The sequence below is a fragment of the Rana temporaria genome, chromosome 3, assembly GCF_905171775.1.
Source record: "Rana temporaria chromosome 3, aRanTem1.1, whole genome shotgun sequence".
NCBI lineage: Eukaryota > Metazoa > Chordata > Amphibia > Anura > Ranidae > Rana > Rana temporaria.
The window spans coordinates 12,366,048-12,384,410 of record NC_053491.1 but is presented as its reverse complement, the minus strand read 5'-3'; the positions used below and the strand labels follow the sequence as shown (position 1 = coordinate 12,384,410).

Genomic DNA, 18,363 nt, shown 5'->3' with positions numbered 1-18,363 from the left:
ATCACTCGGAAGTTCGGCCCCCCTCCTTCTTCCCCCGCCGACGGGCCATTCAGAAAGAAATCGCGGCGTTTTGTCGGTATTGTCCGCCTAGATGTGCCCCAAGATGACCCCCTCTATGGAGATGATTCCCATCTCCTAGCCGAACGCTCGAAGACGCCTGAAAAAAAGGTCCGGGACCTTTTTTCACGCGACAGGCGTCCGGCGTGGAGATGTGAACCATCTCCATAAAAGGACATCTGTTTTCAGCCCTCTGGCGGCAGCGGCGTAGCGCTACAGGCGTAAAAACGCCTAGGTGTGAATGCAGCCTTAAAGTGGAGGTTCACCCTATAAAAAAATTCTAACACTGCATCCAGCGCAGTTGTGCATATAAAATGACACTGACCTTTTTTTTCTTTTCTTTTCTGTAGATAGCGTTTAGCCGTGGAATTCACCGCGGCTTCCGGGTAGGGAATCCCGCGGGAGTGGGCGTTCCTATTGACATGGCAATAGATTGACATGCTAAACGACGGCGCAAACAGCGCGTCACGACTTCCCGAAGGAAGCTCGGGTCGGCTCTATTCGGCACCTGCGCCGAATAAAGCCGACCCGAGCTTCCTTCTTTGCAATGCGATTTGCGCCCATTAATTTTGTATTGGTGCAAATCGCACCGACAAATATCGGGAGCATTTGTACGAGTACTGGTATTGGTGTCAGTGCATCCCTAGCTGAAAGTGCTTAGAAACTGAGGGTGTGATATCACTTTACCCACTTGCCGCCCTCCCACCGTCAAATGACGGCGGGACGGTGTGGCTCTCGTTCTGGGTGGACGTCGTTTTGCTAGGCCCCCCGATCTCTAAAGAACCGCTGATGTCCAATCAAATGTAAGGAAGGAAGTTCCAGTAATCGGCGCTACTGGGCTCACACTGACAGAGTGTGTGGCGATGAGAGACGATCAGCGGCATCTTCTCTCTTCTCGCAGGGGACAGTGAGAGATGTAATCGGGGGGGAGAGAGATGATCAGTGCCCTGATTACATTGGAGCGCAACCAATGCCAGCAATCAATGCCCACCAGTGCAAGCAACCAATGCCAGCAATCAATGTCCACCAGTGCAAGCAACCAATGCCAGCAATCAATGCCCACCAGTGCTATCAATAAGTGCCCACCACAGCCAGAAATCGGTACCCATTAGTGATGCCAGTCAGTACTGGCTTTCAGTGCCCGTAAGTGCAGAATATTAGTGCCTCCTCATCAGTGCCCATACGTGCAGTCTATTGGTGCCCTTCAGCGCACATCAGCGAAGGAGAAAAATTACTTATTTAGAAAATTTACTGACAGAAACTAAGAGAAACTTTTATTTATTTCTCAACATTTTCGGTCTTTTTTTATCTAATTATTATTTTTATTTTTTTTGGATGATTTGGGCAATAGGAATAGTTTGTTTAGACTTTATCTCTCATTTTATGTCACCTGTATAACCCGAGACTTCTTTTTCTTCCAGAAGGAAAGCTTTTATCGGAGGATCTGACACACTATGTTGTCCCAGACTGCCAAGTGCTGCAAGATTACCAAGAGGTGCTGGAGAGTTCCGAGATCCAGGGGGTCATCATCATGCAGACAGCGTGTCACGCCGTTCAGCATCAGAGAGGACGCCGGTGAGGTTTCAGCACTTTTACTCTCACTTTTTGATGCAGGATAATGTAGCCTGTCTGTGTAAAGAGAACCTATCACTAGTGCCAAAACTATTTTTCCCATTACCTCTCCTTTTAATAGTTCTGAAGCTGTAGGGGCCACTTAACACTGCTAGTCAGCAATGATAATCAGGGCTGCCCATCAGTGCCACCTCATCAGTGCAGCCTTATTGTTTATCAAAAAAAAAAACCCCAGTTGTGATTTAACCACTTCCCGACCGCCTTACGACTATATACGGCGGCACTTTAAAGATGGATATCTCGGTAACGGCAGCAGCTGCTGCCACAACCGAGGTATCCATCTTTAGTGTGAGCGATCCTGTAAAAGATAACGGTGGTCTCCGTGGCAAGATCACCGTTATCGGGGGCCCCTCCCACCGCGCCCTCCGCCGCTTACCGGAGCCGTCGGCAGCGGCGGAGGCAATCGGGTTCTTCAGCCTGCTCTGTGGGGATACGAGTGAGGGCAAGATGGCCCCCACCCGTCCCCATAGCATTGCTGGGTGGAAGTGACGTCAAAACGTCAGTCCCGCCCAGCGTCTTAGAGACATCTTTTTTGTTGTCATTTTTTCAAATGACAAAATTTTAAATTTTTTAATTTTTTTTGCATTGAAGTCTAAATATGAGATCCGAGGTCTTTTTGACCCCCAGATCTCATATTTAAGAGGACCTGTCATGCTTTTTTCTATTACAAGGGATGTTTACATTCCGTGTAATAGGAATAAAAGTGATCAATTTTTATTTTTTCCAGTGTAAAAAATAATAAAATAAATAAGAAAAAATTATTATTATTTTTTTTTTTTTTAAAGCGCCCTGTCCCGACGAGCTTGCGCGCAGAAGCGAACGCATACGTGAGTAGCGTCCGCATATGAAAACAGTGTTCAGACCACACAAGTGAGGTATCGCCGCGATCGTTAGAGCGAGAGCAATAATTCTAGCCCTAGACCTCCTCTGTAGCTCAAAGAATGCAACCTATAGAATTTTTTTAAACGTCGCCTATCGAGATTTTTAAGGGTAAAAGTTTGACGCCATGCCACGAGCGGGCGCAATTTTTAAGCGTTGACATGTTGGTTATCATTTTACTCGGCGTAACATTATCTTTCACAATATATAAAAAAATTGGACCAAATTTATTGTCTTATTTTTTAATTCAAAAAAGTGAATTTTTTCCAAAAAAAAGTGCGCTTGTAAGACCGCCGCGCAAATATGGTGTGACAAGAAGTATTGCAATGATCGCCATTTTATTCTCGGGTGTTAGAAAAAATATATATAATGTTTGGGGGTTTTAAGTAATTTTCTAGCAAAAAAATATAAAATTGTCATCTGGGTACAATGTTGCATGACCGCGCAATTGTCTTTCAAAGTGCGACAGCGCTGAAAGCTGAAATTGGGCTGGGCAGGAAGAGGATGAAAGTGCCCGGTAGGCAAGTGGTTAAAACCCCCCCCCCCCCCATTTCTGGAAGATGGGCAGTCTTGAACTGCAGCCGCTCTTCCTGCCTCTCTGGTATGCGCTGGCTGTGTAGAGCCTTAGGCCTCGTACACACGACAGAGTTTCTCGGCAGAATTCGGCGAGAAACTCGGTCAGAGCCGGATTCTGCCGAGAAACTCTGTCGTCTGTACACTTTTGGCCCGATGGAGCCGCCGAGGAACTCGTCGAGAAAATAGAGAACATGTTCTCTATTTTCTCGTTGTTCTATGGGAGTTCCTCGGCAGTGTGTAGGGCCTTAAAGCAGTTCATTGACTTGAGGAACATTATCAGAGAAGGGACTGTTCTGTTTGTTTTTGTTTTTTTCAATAAGAAGGAATGAAAGCATTCTTTTTATGTAACTGATCAGCATTGATGACGTTATTGCAGTCTGCTTAACCACTTCCCAACCAGGCCAATTCTGACATTTCTCTCCTCTATATAAAAATTATAATTTTTTTGCTAGAAAATTACATAGAACCCCCAAACATTTTATATATGTTTTTTTTAGCAGAGACCTAAGAGAATACAATGGGGTCGTTTTATCTTGCACGGTATCTGCGCATGAATTTTCCTAACGCAGTTTTTTTATTTTTATTTTTGAGGGGTAAAAAAAAAAAATGTTTTGTGGTTAAAAAAAAAGAAAGATAAAGTTGCGCCGAGTAAATGGATACCTAACATGTCATGCTTCAAAGTTGCACATGCTCATGGAATGGCGCCAAACTTCAGTACTTAAAAACTCCCATAGACGATGCTTTACTTTTTTTTTTTTTTTACACTGGTTACATGTTTTGAGTTACAGAGGAGGTCTAGGGTCAAAATGACATTTGCGGCGATACCTCACATGTGTGGTTTAAACACCGTTTTCACATGTGGGCAGGACTTGCGCATGCGTTCGCTTCTGCGTGGGCGCACACAGGGACAGGGGCGCTTTAAAAACTAAAATTGTGTTTTATTGTTAATTATACTTTTTTTTTTTTTTTTTTTTTTTGTTGACACTTTAAAAAATAAAAATAAAAAATGTGATCACTTTTTTATTTCTATTACAAGGAATGTAATCCCTTTTAATAGGAATATGACATGACAGGTCCTCTTTACAGTAAGATCTGGGGGGATCAATAAGACCTCACATCTCACCTCTAGGCTGGGAAGCCTGAAATAAAAAATAAAAAATAAAAAAACGATCCGAGGCAGAGCTGATTGTTTGTTTGAATGCAGAGGCCGGGCGTGACGTCATAACATCACGCCCGGCCTCCGAACGATCATAGAGACTCCGGGGACCATCTGGTCTGTCGGAAATCTCTATGGTAAACCTCACCAAACAGATCATAGCGGTTAGCAGTGGCGGCCCGTCCATAGGCCCCTCCTGTGGTCATAAAAAAAAAAAAATACGAAAAAAACAAAACGGGCCCTTTAAGGCTTTTAAAAATGTGTTTTGCAGCCCTGCACAAATAACATACACTTATGCATTGCATGAGTGTATGTTATTGTGGCCAGCCTATTCAGATAACCGGACATTGGGCGCCGATTATCTGAATAAGGACCGCTGGTTGTACAGCCCTTCAGCTCCCGAATGTCTTATCGGAACATAGTGGGCTACGTCACTTGGATAAGACTGACGGCCGTCTCAGCCAATCAGGTTCACTGATTCTGGTATCAGTAACCTGATTGGCTGAAACGTCATCGAGGGCGGCAGAAGACATCAAGGGACCGTGAAAGGAGGATGGCGAACCCCAGAAAGGTAAGGGGCGGGGGGGGGGGGGATCTGACTGGCAGCATTTTACAGGGCACAGTGGGGGACAATTGATGTGGGCACAGTGGGGGACAATTGATGTGGGCACAGTGGGGGACAATTGATGTGGGCACAGTGGGGGACAATTGATGTGGGCACAGTGGGGGGACAATTGATGTGGGCACAGTGGGGGACAATTGATGTGGGCACAGTGGCGACAATTGATGTGGGGGACAATTGATGTGGGCACAGTGGCGACAATTGATGGCATGGCACAGTGGCTGCGTTTGATGGGCACAGTGGCTGCCTTTGATGGGCACAGTGAGGCTGCAATTGTGTTGAAAAAGCCGATATCTGAATGATGCCTGTAGCTGCACCCATCATTCAGATATCCCACCACAAAGTCAAGGACGTCATATGACGGCCTGCGGGCAGGAACTGGTTAAAACAACTGAACACATATAAGTGAATGCTGCTTGTAATGTTTTATATTGTTGACTTTAATCTGTAGAAAAAGTTACTTTGACTAATTTCTGTTCAATAAGCCTTAATGCGCTTTATATTTAATGCGGAATTAAAACCATACTGATGGAAACTATCGCATAGATCAATATGTGAACAGACACTTGTTGCTCATTAATGAAGTCCACAATCTGATTACAGTTATTTTTTGGTGTTACTTATCGGCTTACTTAGGTCTCATTCACACAGGTGTACTCAAAGTGGAATATCAGGCTATAACTAATCTTATGCTCCCCCCCCCCCCCCCAAATAACAGCTATGCTGACTAACCTGTGTAGGAAAGATGTAAAAACTTTCCGTATATACTCGAGTATAAGCCAAGTTTTTCAGCAAATTATTTTGTGTGCTGAAAATGCCCCCCTCGGCTTACACTCGAGTCACCTTTTTGCGCCTGATCTCCCAGAATTTGGGGACCTGGTACTGGCCGGCTGTAGGTCCCCTGGACCCCAAACTTGGCACACATGTAGCCCCACTCTTCTTCTACAAGTGTGCAAAGTTTGTTGTCCGGGGGACCTACGCCCGGGGAGCACCGATTTTTATTTATTACATTTTTCCCAAAGCCAGGCACTCCTTCCATGGACTCTCATGTTAAACGGTAATTTCTCCGGTGACTTTGGGACCCAATACTGACCGGTCGTAGGTCCCCTGGACCCGGAAATTGGCACACATGTAGCCCCTTAAAGCGGAGCTCCACCCTAAAGTGGAACTCACGCTGATCGGACGGACGGACGTCCCCCCCCCCCCCCCCCCCGGGTCACATTTGACACCTTTCAGGGGGGAGGGGGTGCAGATACCTGTTTAAAGACAGGTATTTGCACCCACTTCCGGCCACACAGATTCGGGTTTTCTGCGGGCACAGAGCACAGCGGGAGTCAATTAGCGGCGCAGCGCAACTCGCGCCTATGCGCCGTAGGGAACCGGGTAGTGAAGCCGGAGCGCTTCACTTCCTGGTTCCCTCAGCGTGGATGGCGGGGGGAGCAGCAGAGTGAGGAGCGATCGCTCATGCTCTGCTGCGATCAGCGCTGGACTCCAGGACAGGTAAGTGTCCTAATATTAAAAGTCAGCAGCTGCAGTATTTGTAGTTGCTGGCTTTTAATATTTTTTTTTAGTGGCACATCCGCTTTAAATGCTCCTTTATTTACCGTATAAGCCGAGTTTTTCAGCTTTTTTTTTTTATTTTTTTTTGTGCTGAAAATGCCCCCCTCGGGTTATACTCGAGTCAACTTTTTCTGCCTGATCTCCCGGACTTTGGGGACCCGGTACCGGCAAACCTGACACACATATAGCCCCACTCTTCCTCTACAAGTGTGCAAAGTTTGTTGTCCGGTGGACCCACGGTCGGGAAACACTCCCCATGTTAAATGGTCATATCTCTGGTGTCTTTGGGGACCCGGTACCAGCCGGTCAAAGGTCCCCTGAACCCGGAACTTGGCACACATGTAGCCCCAATTCTTCTCTACACGTGTGCAAAGTTTTTTGTCTGGGCGACCTACGGCTGGGGAGTAGCAATTTTTCAAACCCAGGTACCCCTTCCATAGACTCCCATGTTAAATGACAGTCTAATCATGGGCACAGTGAGACATGGGCACAGTGAGGCATGCACATGGACACAGTGAGGCATGCAGATGGACACCCTAGGCTTATACTTGAGTCAATACGTTTTCCCAGTTTTTTTGTGGTAAAATTAGGTGCCTTGGCTTATATTCGGGTCGGCTTATACTCGAGTATATACAGTATACAGCAGCTGCTGGCTGACACTGGGGAGATCACGTGACCGGACAGGCCTGAAAATGGGTAAGTATATACACCTTTTCTTACACAGGTTAGTCCAGGGCTCGACAAAACCCAGGTGCCAGGTCTCAATGGCGACTGAAAATCCTGACGCCTGGGCAACACAGCAGCAGTCTGGATTCCTCCCATGTGCCCCCCCCCCCCCCTTGCAGGTGCGTGAACTAAGGTCCTGCACGGTTTAGGAGATATTTACATTACTTACAGGTACCGATGTCAACGGCGCAGGCGCACTGAGAGTGGCGTTTTTCACAATGGCATAACCTGGGTTAATGCCATGTTTTTGCGCACGCGCAGGGATTGGCTGGTCCCGTGCGCATTCGCAGGAGTGACGTCATCGCCGCTCCGGCCAATCACAGCGGCGAAACAAGCAAGTATCTGCGAGGGGACATGGCAAACGAGGAAGACTACGGGGGCTTTGATTTCAGGTAAATGGCACATAATGAGTTAGTATGCTGTGCATACTAGCTCATTATGCCTTTCTCTTGCAGGATTAGGTTTTTCCCCATTTTTTTTCATGGGGCGTTTTCGTTCCTCTTTAACCACTTAAGCCCCGGACCTTTAGGCAGCTAAATGCCCAGGCCAGGTTTTGCGATTCGGCACTGCGTTGCTTTAACAGACAATTGCGCGGTCGTGCGACGTGGCTCCCAAACAAAATTGGCGTCCTTTTTTTCCCCCCACAAATAGAGCTTTCTTTTGGTGGTATTTGATCACCTCTGCGGTTTTTATTTTTTGCGCTATAAACAAAAATAGAGCGACAATTTTGAAAAAAATTCAATATTTTTTACTTTTTGCTATAATAAATATCCCCCAAAAACATATATAAACATTTTTTTTTCCTCCAGTTTAGGCCGATACGTATTCTTTTACATATTTTTGGTAAAAAAATAATCGCAATAAGCGTTTGGTTTGCGCAAAATTTATAGCGTTTACAAAATAGGGGATAGTTTATTGCATTTTTATTATTATTTTTATTTTTACTACTAATGGCGGCGATCAGCGTTTTATTTTTTTTATTTTTTTTTTTTTCCCGTGACTGCGACATTATGGCGGACACTTCGGACAATTTTGACACATTTTTGGGACCATTGTCATTTTCACAGCAAAAAATGCATTTAAATTGCATTGTTTATTGTGAAAATTACAGTTGCAGTTTAGGAGTTAACCACAAGGGGGCGCTGAAGGAGTTAAGCTTCACCTAGTGTGTGTTTACAACTGTAGGGGGGTGTGGCTGTAGGTCTGACGTCATCGATCGAGTCTCCCTATAAAAGGGATCACACGATCGATGCAGCTGCCACAGTGAAGCCGTGTTTACATACGGCTCTCCCCGTTCTTCAGCTCCGGGGAGTGATCGCGATGGGGCGGCTAGAAACGAATAGCCGCGCCCTCATCCTGGATCGCTCCCTGAGGTTTACCGACCGCCGCATGTACGGGGGGGGGGGGTCCCGATCGGACCCGCGGCAAGACAGCGACGTGCGGGCACGTCGTTCTGCCTGCCCGTGCCATTTTGCCGACGTATAATTACATGCGGCGGTCGTTAAGCGGTTAAGTGTACATCCTTGCAAAGGGGGGTGTTTACCTGCACAGGTGTCCAATGCATCTGTATGCAGGCAGTCATGTCTATTGGAAAGCAGCGGCTGCACAGACACAGACACTGCTCCCAATTTGTGTATAGATATACAAAAAACTTTATAAATACGAGCTGGGGGGGAGGAGATGCAGCAGCACACTGAGCTTTCCAGTTAATGGCTGTGAAACGGTACAGTGGAAGAACAAGAATCATTGGAGCAGAACACACAAAGGTCCCAGCACAGCTTGATAACTGACCATGCTGAGCTCTCCTGCTTAGTGTGGTCAGTTTTTAATAGGACATCAGAGGGGCTGGCAGGAACTCCAGGGATCTCACACAAAGGAAGCAATACAAAGAGAACAGGGGTCTTTCTCATACAAGTACCGGGTAAAGCAGCCACATATCAGGAATATCAAAAAACGCAGTTGAACAGAGGCAACAAATTGCAGGTAAATGGAGGTCTAGAGGCCGGTGTGATCTGTCCACGCAGACATGGAATCGCTATGCGTTTTCATCACCTAGAGGGTTGGGGGTTGTGACAGAGATGCAGATGAAGCACATCTTTGCGGCTGGTTATCTTTCCAATCAATTAGAATGAAGGAAATCAATACTTGAATCAAATGGGAGTTAAAAGTGAAAAAAGAATGGCGAGATCTCCATTCATTTGCTCAGGAAATAGAAGCATGCTGGTAATGGAGGTCATCAACAATGACTTGATGTACATTCGGGCAGGCTGGGAAATGTTAAGTCTATGGAGATGAGGACAGCCAGTTTAACATGTAAAACGCACGCCATGTCCTTCAGGGGATCTTCATTATTTAGTGTGTTCTAAATCCCAGGAAGGAATAAAATGTCCTTTTACCAATCAATTACCTTTCATGTTGATTAACGGAAGTGGTTTAAGATCGATTTTTAAAGTAAGAGCAATTCTCTAAAGATTCAGAATAGCCACAAAGATATTTATCAATCCATTTTGCATCTACTAAATACCGTATTTATCGCGGTATAACGCGCTCCCGCGTATACCGCGCACCCCTAAAGTTGCCCCCCAATCCTGTGGGGAAAAAAAGTTTTTTTTGTACTTAGTTTTGGTGTCTTGCGCGGCGTCCATCAGCGGCCTCGTCGGGTCCGGCGTCCTTCTGCGGCTTCGGGTGTCCTCTTCGTCGGGTCCGGCGTCCGTCTGCGGCTTCGGGTGTTCTCTTCGTCGGGTCCGTCTGCGGCTTCGGGTGTCCTCTTCGTCGGGTCCGGCGTCCTTCTGCGGCGTCCTCCCCGCTCGTTTCCCGCGCCGAGTTTTGAATACTGCGCCGACATATATAGAGCGCAGTACACTCGTGTATTGTCACCAATGCTTGGCTACCCGCGCTGACGTCCTGTACGTCCAGGACGTGAGCGCGGAAGGAGCCAAGACTGCCCGAGTGTACTGCGCTCGGTATATGTCGGCGCAGTATTCAAAACTCGGCGCGGGTATCGGCGTATACCGCGCACCCACGATTTTGCCCTGATTTTCAGGGCAAAAAAGTGCGCGGTATACGCCGATAAATACGGTACCTTTTGCAAACCCAGATATTTCCTTTATAAAATTAGGCCCAGATTCTCAAAGGAGATACGACGGCGTATCTCCAGATACTCCGTTGTATCTCTGAGTCTGAGCCGTCGTATCTATGCGCCTGATTCTTAGAATCAGTTACGCATAGATTTGTATTGGATCCGACCGGCGTAAGTCTCTCTTACGCCGTCGGATCTTAACTGCATATTTACGCTGGCCGCTAGGGGCGTGTACACTGATTTACGCCTAGAAATATGTAAATCAGCTAGATGCGCGAATTCACAAACGTACGCTCCGGCCGACGCAGTACAGATACGCCGTTTACGTTAGGCTTTTCCCGGTGTAAAGTTACCCCTGCTATATGAGGCGTACCAAAGTTAAGTATGGACGTCGTTCATGCGTCGAAATTTGAGAATGTTACGTCGTTTGCGTAAGTCGTCCGTGAATGGGGCTGGACGTAATTTACGTTCAGGTCGAAACCAATACGTCCTTGCGGCGTACTTTAGAGCAATGCACACTGGGATATGTCCACGGACGGCGCATGCGCCGTTCGTTAAAAACGTCAATCACGTCGGGTCATGGTTAATTTACATAACACACGCCCACCTCTTCACAATTTGAATTAGGCGGGCTTACGCCGGCCTATTTACGCTACGCCGATGCAACTTTCGTTTGAGAATACGGCACTTGCCTGTAAAAGTTGCGGAGGCGTAACGTAATAGGATACGTTACGCCCGCACAAAGATACGCCATTCTACATGAATCCGGGCCATAATGTTCAAACGATTAATAATAAATACATTGAAATAGCAGTGATGTCACCATTCATTTTCTATGTGCTGTATGTAGCCTGGGCAGAGATTAGAGCTGTGGGAGGGGCCCAGAGGCTCCACCCACTACAGGCTGCCTACAGAAACCTACCGGAGGGGGCGGAGACAAGACTAGTCGCCTTGCACAAGGAGAAGGCGCAGCAGTGAATGGTCTTTATTACAGGATATTTTTTGGACAAATGCTAAGTGTGTGTGCCCCCCCACACACACTTTGCATTTGTCCAAAAAATATCCTGTAATAAAGACCACTCACTGCTGCGCCTTCTCCTTGTGCAAGGCGACTAGTCTTGTCTCCGCCCCCTCCGGTAGGTTTTATAATGGCTAACAGCACATACACTAGTACTTTGGGTGATTACGAGCATAATCCGTTCCAGAAGCATGCTTGTAATCCAAAGCACTCGTATATCAAAGCGAGTTTCCCCATAGGAATCAATGGAAATGCAGATAATTTGTTCCAATGTCACTGCTATTGTATGCAGTACCGCATGTGGCCAGGGGTGGGGGGGGGGGCGCCGGAGACACTCGTAAACATTTAGAGACACTCGGAAACGGGAGTGTCTCCGGTGCCTCCGCACCTCTGGCCACATGCGGTACTGCACACCCCAGAGGTTTGAATCTTGCTCATCTTGAGAGACAACACTCCCAAACAGGAGTCAGGATTAAAATAAAAACGCTTGTAAACTGCTTTATTGTATTTGAAGAAATACAGTATCTGAGTGAGCGAGAAATTTATATAGCGCAACACATGCAAACTGAATCGCCTCTGGACGCTTGGTATCCATTCCCTGGGCCCTCAGAAGAGATGGGTCTTGATCTTTCTCCTGTAGGTCAGGTGGTTTACCTCCAATCGGATGCTGGTTGGTAGAGCGTTCCATAGTCTGGGTCCTTGGACTGCAAATCTTCGTTCTCCTTTGGACTTGTATCTGGCTTTGGGTATCTGGGGTAGATTTTGATTGGTGGATCGCAGAATGCGATTGGGGCTGTGAGCTTTTAGTTTTTTGCATAGATATTGGGGGGCAATTAAATTCAAAATACTAACTACGACCTACAAAGCCATCCACAACTCTGCCCCCAGCTACATCACTGACCTAGTCTCTAAATACCAACCTAATCGTTCTCTTCGTTCTTCTCAAGACCTCCTGCTCTCTAGCTCTCTCATCACCTCCTCCCATGCTCGTCTACAGGACTTTTCCAGAGCCTCTCCAAGCCTATGGAACTCCTTACCCCAAACTATCCGTCTATCTCCTTCTCTATTAGCTTTTAGAGGATCCCTGAAAACCCTCCTCTTCGGAGAAGCCTATCCTACCCACATCTAACAACTGTATTTTAATTTTGTCCATCTGATCATCTCCCACAGCGAACTACCCTTTGTTTCACTTGACCCTCCCTTCTAGATTGGAAGCTCTAACGAGCAGGGCCCTCTGATCCCTCCTGTATTGTATTGAATTGTATTGTAACTATAATGTCTTCCCTGATGTTGTAAAGCGCTGCGTAAACTGTTGGCGCTATATAAATCCTGTATAATAATAATTTCCCAGAATACACTTATGCGTTAGAGTGCTTTAAAAGTGATTCTGTCTTTTACGGGCAACCAATGAAGGGATCTCAACGAAGGTGCAATGGATTCCCATGGTTTTTTCCCCGTCAGAAGTCGAGCTGCCGTATTTTGAACGAATTGTAGACGAGTGATTTGGTATTTGGGGAGTCCTAGATAGAGGGCATTTGCATAGTCAAGTCTGGAATTGATAAGTGTCCCCACCACGACTGCAATGTCTTCTTTTGAGATAAAGGGAGTGAGTCTGCGTAGAAGGCGCAGCAGATGGTGCGATCCGCTGTCTACTGATCCTATTTGTGCATCCATTGTCATGTAGGTGTTGAAGATGACTCCGAGACTTTTGACTTTGGTGCTGGATTGACCCAGAATGGGCAGGGGGCATCCATGTTGTTGCGGGATGATTCTTCCGATTGGCCTGAAACAGGAGAAGTTCTGTTTTTAGACCATTTGGGTTTAACCGGTTAACGCCCGCTCACTGTATATATACGTCCTGTTTTTAAAGATGTATATCTCGGTAACGGCAGCAGCTGCTGCCACAACCGAGGTATCCATCTTTTCAGTGGGCGGGCCTGTAAACGATAACGGCGGATTCGCCGCGAGATCGCCGTTATCGGTGACGGGAGAGGGCCCCCCCTCTCCCGCGCCCTCCGCCGCTTACCGGAGCCGTCGGTAGTGGTGCTGCTTCCTAGTGAGTGAGGGCAAGATGGCCCCCATCCGTCCTCATAGCTTTGCTGGGCGGAAGTGACGTCAAAACGTCAGTCCCGCCCAGCGTCTTAAAGAGACATTTTTTTGTTGTCATCTTTTTAAATGACAACATTTCCATTTTTTTTTTTGCATTTAAGTCCTAAATATGAGATGTGAGGTCTCTTTTGACCCCAGATCTCATATATAAGAGGACCTGTCATGTTTTTTTCTATTACAAGGGATGTTTACATTCCTTGTAATAGGAATAAAAGTGATACATTTTTATTTTATTTTTATTTCAGTGTAAACAAATTATAAAATCAATAAAAAGAAATAAGAAAACTAAAAAAAAATTTTTTTAAAGCGCCCTGTCCCGACGAGCTCGCGCGCAGAAGCGAACGCATATGCGAGTAGCACCCGCATATGAAAACGGTGTTCAAACCACACAAGTGAGGTATCTCCGCGATCCTTAGAGCGAGAGCAATAATTCTAGCCCTAGACCTCCTCTGTAGCTCAAAAAATGCAACCTATAGAATTTTTTAAACGTCGCCTATCGAGATTTTTAAGGGTAAAAGTTTGACGCCATGCCACGAGCGGGCGCAATTTTTAAGCGTGACATGTTGGGTATCATTTTACTCGGCGTAACATTATCTTTCACAATATATAAAAAAATTGGGCCAAATTTATTGTCTTATTTTTTAATTCAAAAAAGTGAATTTTGTCCAAAAAAAGTGCTCTTGTAAGACCGCTGCGCAAATACGGTGTGACAAAAAGTATTGCAATGACCACCATTTTATTCTCTAGGGTGTTGGAAAAAAATATATATAATGTTTGGGGGTTTTAAGTAATTTTCTAGCAAAAAAATAGGTTTTAGTCTTGTAAATGCTGAAAAACAGGCTTGGGGCTTAAATGGTTAAGGTAACTCTTTGTCATCCACTTTTCTATCATAGTAAGGCATTTCTCTAGTCCGAGATAATGATCCTTTTTGTTGCAGATGCGAAAATATAGTTGTGTGTCATCTGCATAAGAGTGGTAAAGTAACTTCTGGTTGCTGATGATTTCAAAAAGAGGGCGGAGATGAATATTGAACAGAACCGGCGACAGAGGGGATCCCTGGGCGACTCCGCATGACACCGTGCGTTTTTCAGAAGTGAAATGGCCCAGTTTCCCTATTTGTGATCGGTTTTCCAAGAAGGAGGAGAACCAGGATAAATAACCTTCCGCGACTCTGGCTACTTCGACTAGCCGTGTCAGCAATAATTAGTGGTCTACCGTATCGAAAGCTGCGCTTAGGTCCAGCAGTACTAGAAGACAAGATTCTCCTTCGTCTGCTGCCTCGAGAGCGTCATCCCATATTTTGAGCAGTGCTGTTTCTGTCCCGTGACCCGGACGGAAACCGGACTGGAATGGGTCAAGTAATTTTATAGGTGTCTAAGTGATGTTGTAGCTGTTGTACAACTTCTTTCTCCATTACCTTGGAGAAGGCATTCAGGCCTGTTATGGGGCGACGGTGGTTAGGGTCTTTGGGGTCGAGGGTGTTTTTTTTTTTTTTTTTTTTTAAGAATTGGTTTTGATTATACCTTGTTTCAGCAAGGGTGGCACCATGCCCTCCTTGAATGACTGGTTTATGAGCTGTGTGATCGCTGGTGCCAAAATATCGGCACATTCTTTCAGCAGTTTGGTGGTCCTGATGATATTTTTAGTGGCATCGATGGAAATGGGTTTTAGAGTGAAGTTAGATGATTGTGGTGGAATTATGTGGGTATTAGGTTTGTGATTTAGGGGGGGGGGGGGGGTAGATGGAGGTTGTATTTTGCTGAATACCTTTACGGATTCTTTCAATTTTGTTGATGAAATAATCCGATTAATTTGTTGCAAAATTCTTGTGACTCAGAGTTGGGGGCATCTAGACAGACTGGGTTCATGGTCTTGGTAACTAGATTGAAGAGTTCGCGGGGGCGGTTTAGGGCATTGGTGATAATATTGGAAAAATGTTTTTTTTTTTTTTGGCAATAAAGCGATCCTGGGAAAAGGCCGCGAGCGGCAGATGCCGCTTGCGGCCTTTTCCCAGGATCACTGCGGGCAGGATGTTTTAGGCAAGGCCGCGGGTTCGGCCTAGTCCGCGGAGCGCCGGTTCTATGGAACAACTTTTTTTTTTTTTTTTTTTATACCCACCTTCCAAACCAAGTCGCCAGGACGCTATTTCTAGTCGCCATGGCGACCGGGATTTGTCGAGCCCTGGGTTAAAAATCTGCCGTCTGTTGCTTGGCATTAATGCAGAATGGGTTAATTTGTCAGGTAAGTGTAATGAGCCCCTGTAAGCCCGGCGCCCACTGGGAAGTTTTCTTCCCCTGAAGAGTCAGACAAATGCAATTAACATCCATTCTGTACTCCTCTGACAGGGTTTTATCCAAAGTGGCTATAGGAATGATAAATCTGCACTTTATCTCTGCAACAAATTTGATTTGTGTAACGATTTCCGTTCAGATATGGCGATCGGCGCACCTCTCAGCGCTCCTATTTCATACGGTTTGATGGACAGCGTCCAGTGTCAGAGACGTGCTGCCAGGAGCCTTCCCTACCCAACCGTTATTGAGCTCTGCTTTCTCTGCTGTACTATATATATAATTTATTTATTTTTAAAAAAAAATTTAGCACGTTTTTTTTAATTGATTGAGAGTTTCAATCAAGTGCTTTTCACACCGATTGCCCTATTTCACAATGGGGAACATGGCCGGCTTCCATATTGGTTGTACTTCATCTGACACTTCTCTGGGTACAAATCCCAAGAAGTACAAATCCAGCCTGAACTTTTCTTTGGCTAGTTTTGTGTCCAGAGGGATTTAAACTGATATCCTCCCCCCCCCCCCCCCCCCTCCTTACTATCCTGGCGACAACACAAGATGGGAAGTTAGGGAAAATCTCCAGCAGGAGAGGCCTGGAATGTTCAAGAAATTACCGTATTTATCGGCGTATACCGCGCACTTTTTTGCCCTGAAAATCAGGGCAAAATCGTGGGTGCGCGATATACGCCGATACCCGCTTCCCGCGCTGTGTTTGAACCACTGCGCCGACATATACCGAGCGCAGTACACTCGGGTATAGTCGGGCAGGCTCGGCTCCTCTCGCGGTCACGTCCTGTACGTCCTTTACGCGAGAGGAGCCGAGCCTGCCCGACGATTTTGCCCTGGGCAAAAGAGTGCGCGGTATACGCCGATAAATAGTCGGGCAGGCTCGGCTCCTCTCGCAGTCACGTCCTGTACGTCCTTTACGCGAGAGGAGCCGAGCCTACCCGAGTGTACTGCGCTCGGTATATGTCGGCGCAGTGGTTCGAGCACAGCGCGGGGAGGACACCACGATGGCCGCAGAAGGACGCCGGACGAGGCCGCTGATGGGACGACGGGCAAGACACCGACGAGGGGCATCCAAACTGTAAGTATTTTTTTTTTTCCAGGAATTTTCCTTCAAGTTTGGGGGTGCGTGCTATACGCCGGGGCGCGTTATAGCAAGATAAATACGGTAATATAAAAATACTGCGCTATACACAAATCAGGGTTCGACAAAATCTGGGCGCCCGGTCGCAATTGCGACTAGAATTAGCGGCCTGGCGCCCAGGGGAAGGAAGCATAGGCCTGCAGAAGGCCACGGCCTCAATTACCAGCCGGCGTGGTGGGGGAGATGGGGGCGCACAGAGACACAGGATGGGGTATCCTGTGTCTCCGTGTGTGTGCGATCCTGTCGGGCCGCACTAGCCGGTAATTGAGGCCGTGGCTTTGCGGCCTTCTGCGGGCCTATGCTTCCTTCTGTGATCTGGTGCCATCTTGTGGCCGTTGGTATGACAAGACAACCAGCAATGCTAATGGAGCTTCCCCTGTGTTTTCACTGCCATCTCCTTCCCTCTAATTAGAACCCCCAAACATTATATATATATTTTTATTCTAACACCCTGGAGAATAAAATGGCGGTCGTTGCAATACTTTGTCACACCGTATTTGCGCAGCGGTCTTGCAATCGCACTTTTTGGGGAAAAGACACTTTTTTAAATAAAAAAAAATAAGACAACAGTAAAGTTAGCCCAATTTTTTTTTTATTATTGTGAAAAATAATGTTGCGCCGAGTAAATTGATACCCAACATGTCACGCTTCAAAATTGCGTCCGCTTGTGGAATGGCGACAAACTTTTACCCTTTAAAATATCTATAGGCGACGTTTTAAATTTTTTTTTTTTTTTACAGGTTGCATGTTTTGAGTTACAGAGGAGGTCTAGGGCTAGAATTATTGCTCTCGCTCTACCAATCACAGCGATACCTCACGTGTGATTTGAACACCATTTACATATGCGTTCGCCTCTGCGCACAAGCTCGACGGGACGGGGCGCGTTTCTGGCTCCTCACTTTTTTTAGCTGGCTCCTAGATTCCAAGCAAATTTGTCAAACCCTGACATAAATAAACAATAGCAGCCAGCATAACAATCTTAACCACTTCAGCCCCGGAAGGATTTACCCCCTTAACTGCTTAAGGACCGCCCACTGTATATATATATACGTCGGCAGAATGGCACAGACAGGCATAATCGCGTACCTGTACGTGGTCCTTTAAATGCCTGCTGTGTGGTCGCGACCCTGCCGCCTTCCCCGTGAGTCGGATCACGGGTCCCGTGGACTCGATCGCCGCGGGGATGCCCGCAATAGTCTCACGGAGGTATAGAGCGGGGGGGATGCTTGTGCAAACAAGCATCTCTCCGCTCTGCCTAGTGACAATGACCCTGATCTCGGCTCCGTGTACTCGGAGCGGAGATCAGTGTCATGTGACACAGAGCCCACCCCCCCTACAGTAAGAAACACTATGCAGGGAACACTTTACCCCTACAGCGCCACCTAGTGGTTAACACCTTCACTGCCAGTGTAATTTTCACAGTAATCCGTGCATTTTTATAGCACTGATCGCTGCGAAAATGACAATGGTCCCAAAAATGTGTCAAGTGTCCGATGTGTTCGCCATAATGT

The 18,363-nt window shown here is 46.6% G+C and overlaps 1 protein-coding gene across 1 annotated transcript in view; it reads left to right on the top strand.

Annotated features, from left to right (window-relative positions):
- The window catches only part of DIS3L (DIS3 like exosome 3'-5' exoribonuclease), an 89,277-nt gene that overhangs the window by 19,487 nt on the left and 51,427 nt on the right, over window positions 1–18,363 (top strand). Inside the window, exon 2 of the mRNA XM_040342264.1 lies at window positions 1,479–1,632. Within this exon, the coding sequence (XP_040198198.1) occupies window positions 1,479–1,632 (154 nt within the window). The remainder of the gene's footprint in view (window positions 1–1,478; window positions 1,633–18,363) is intronic.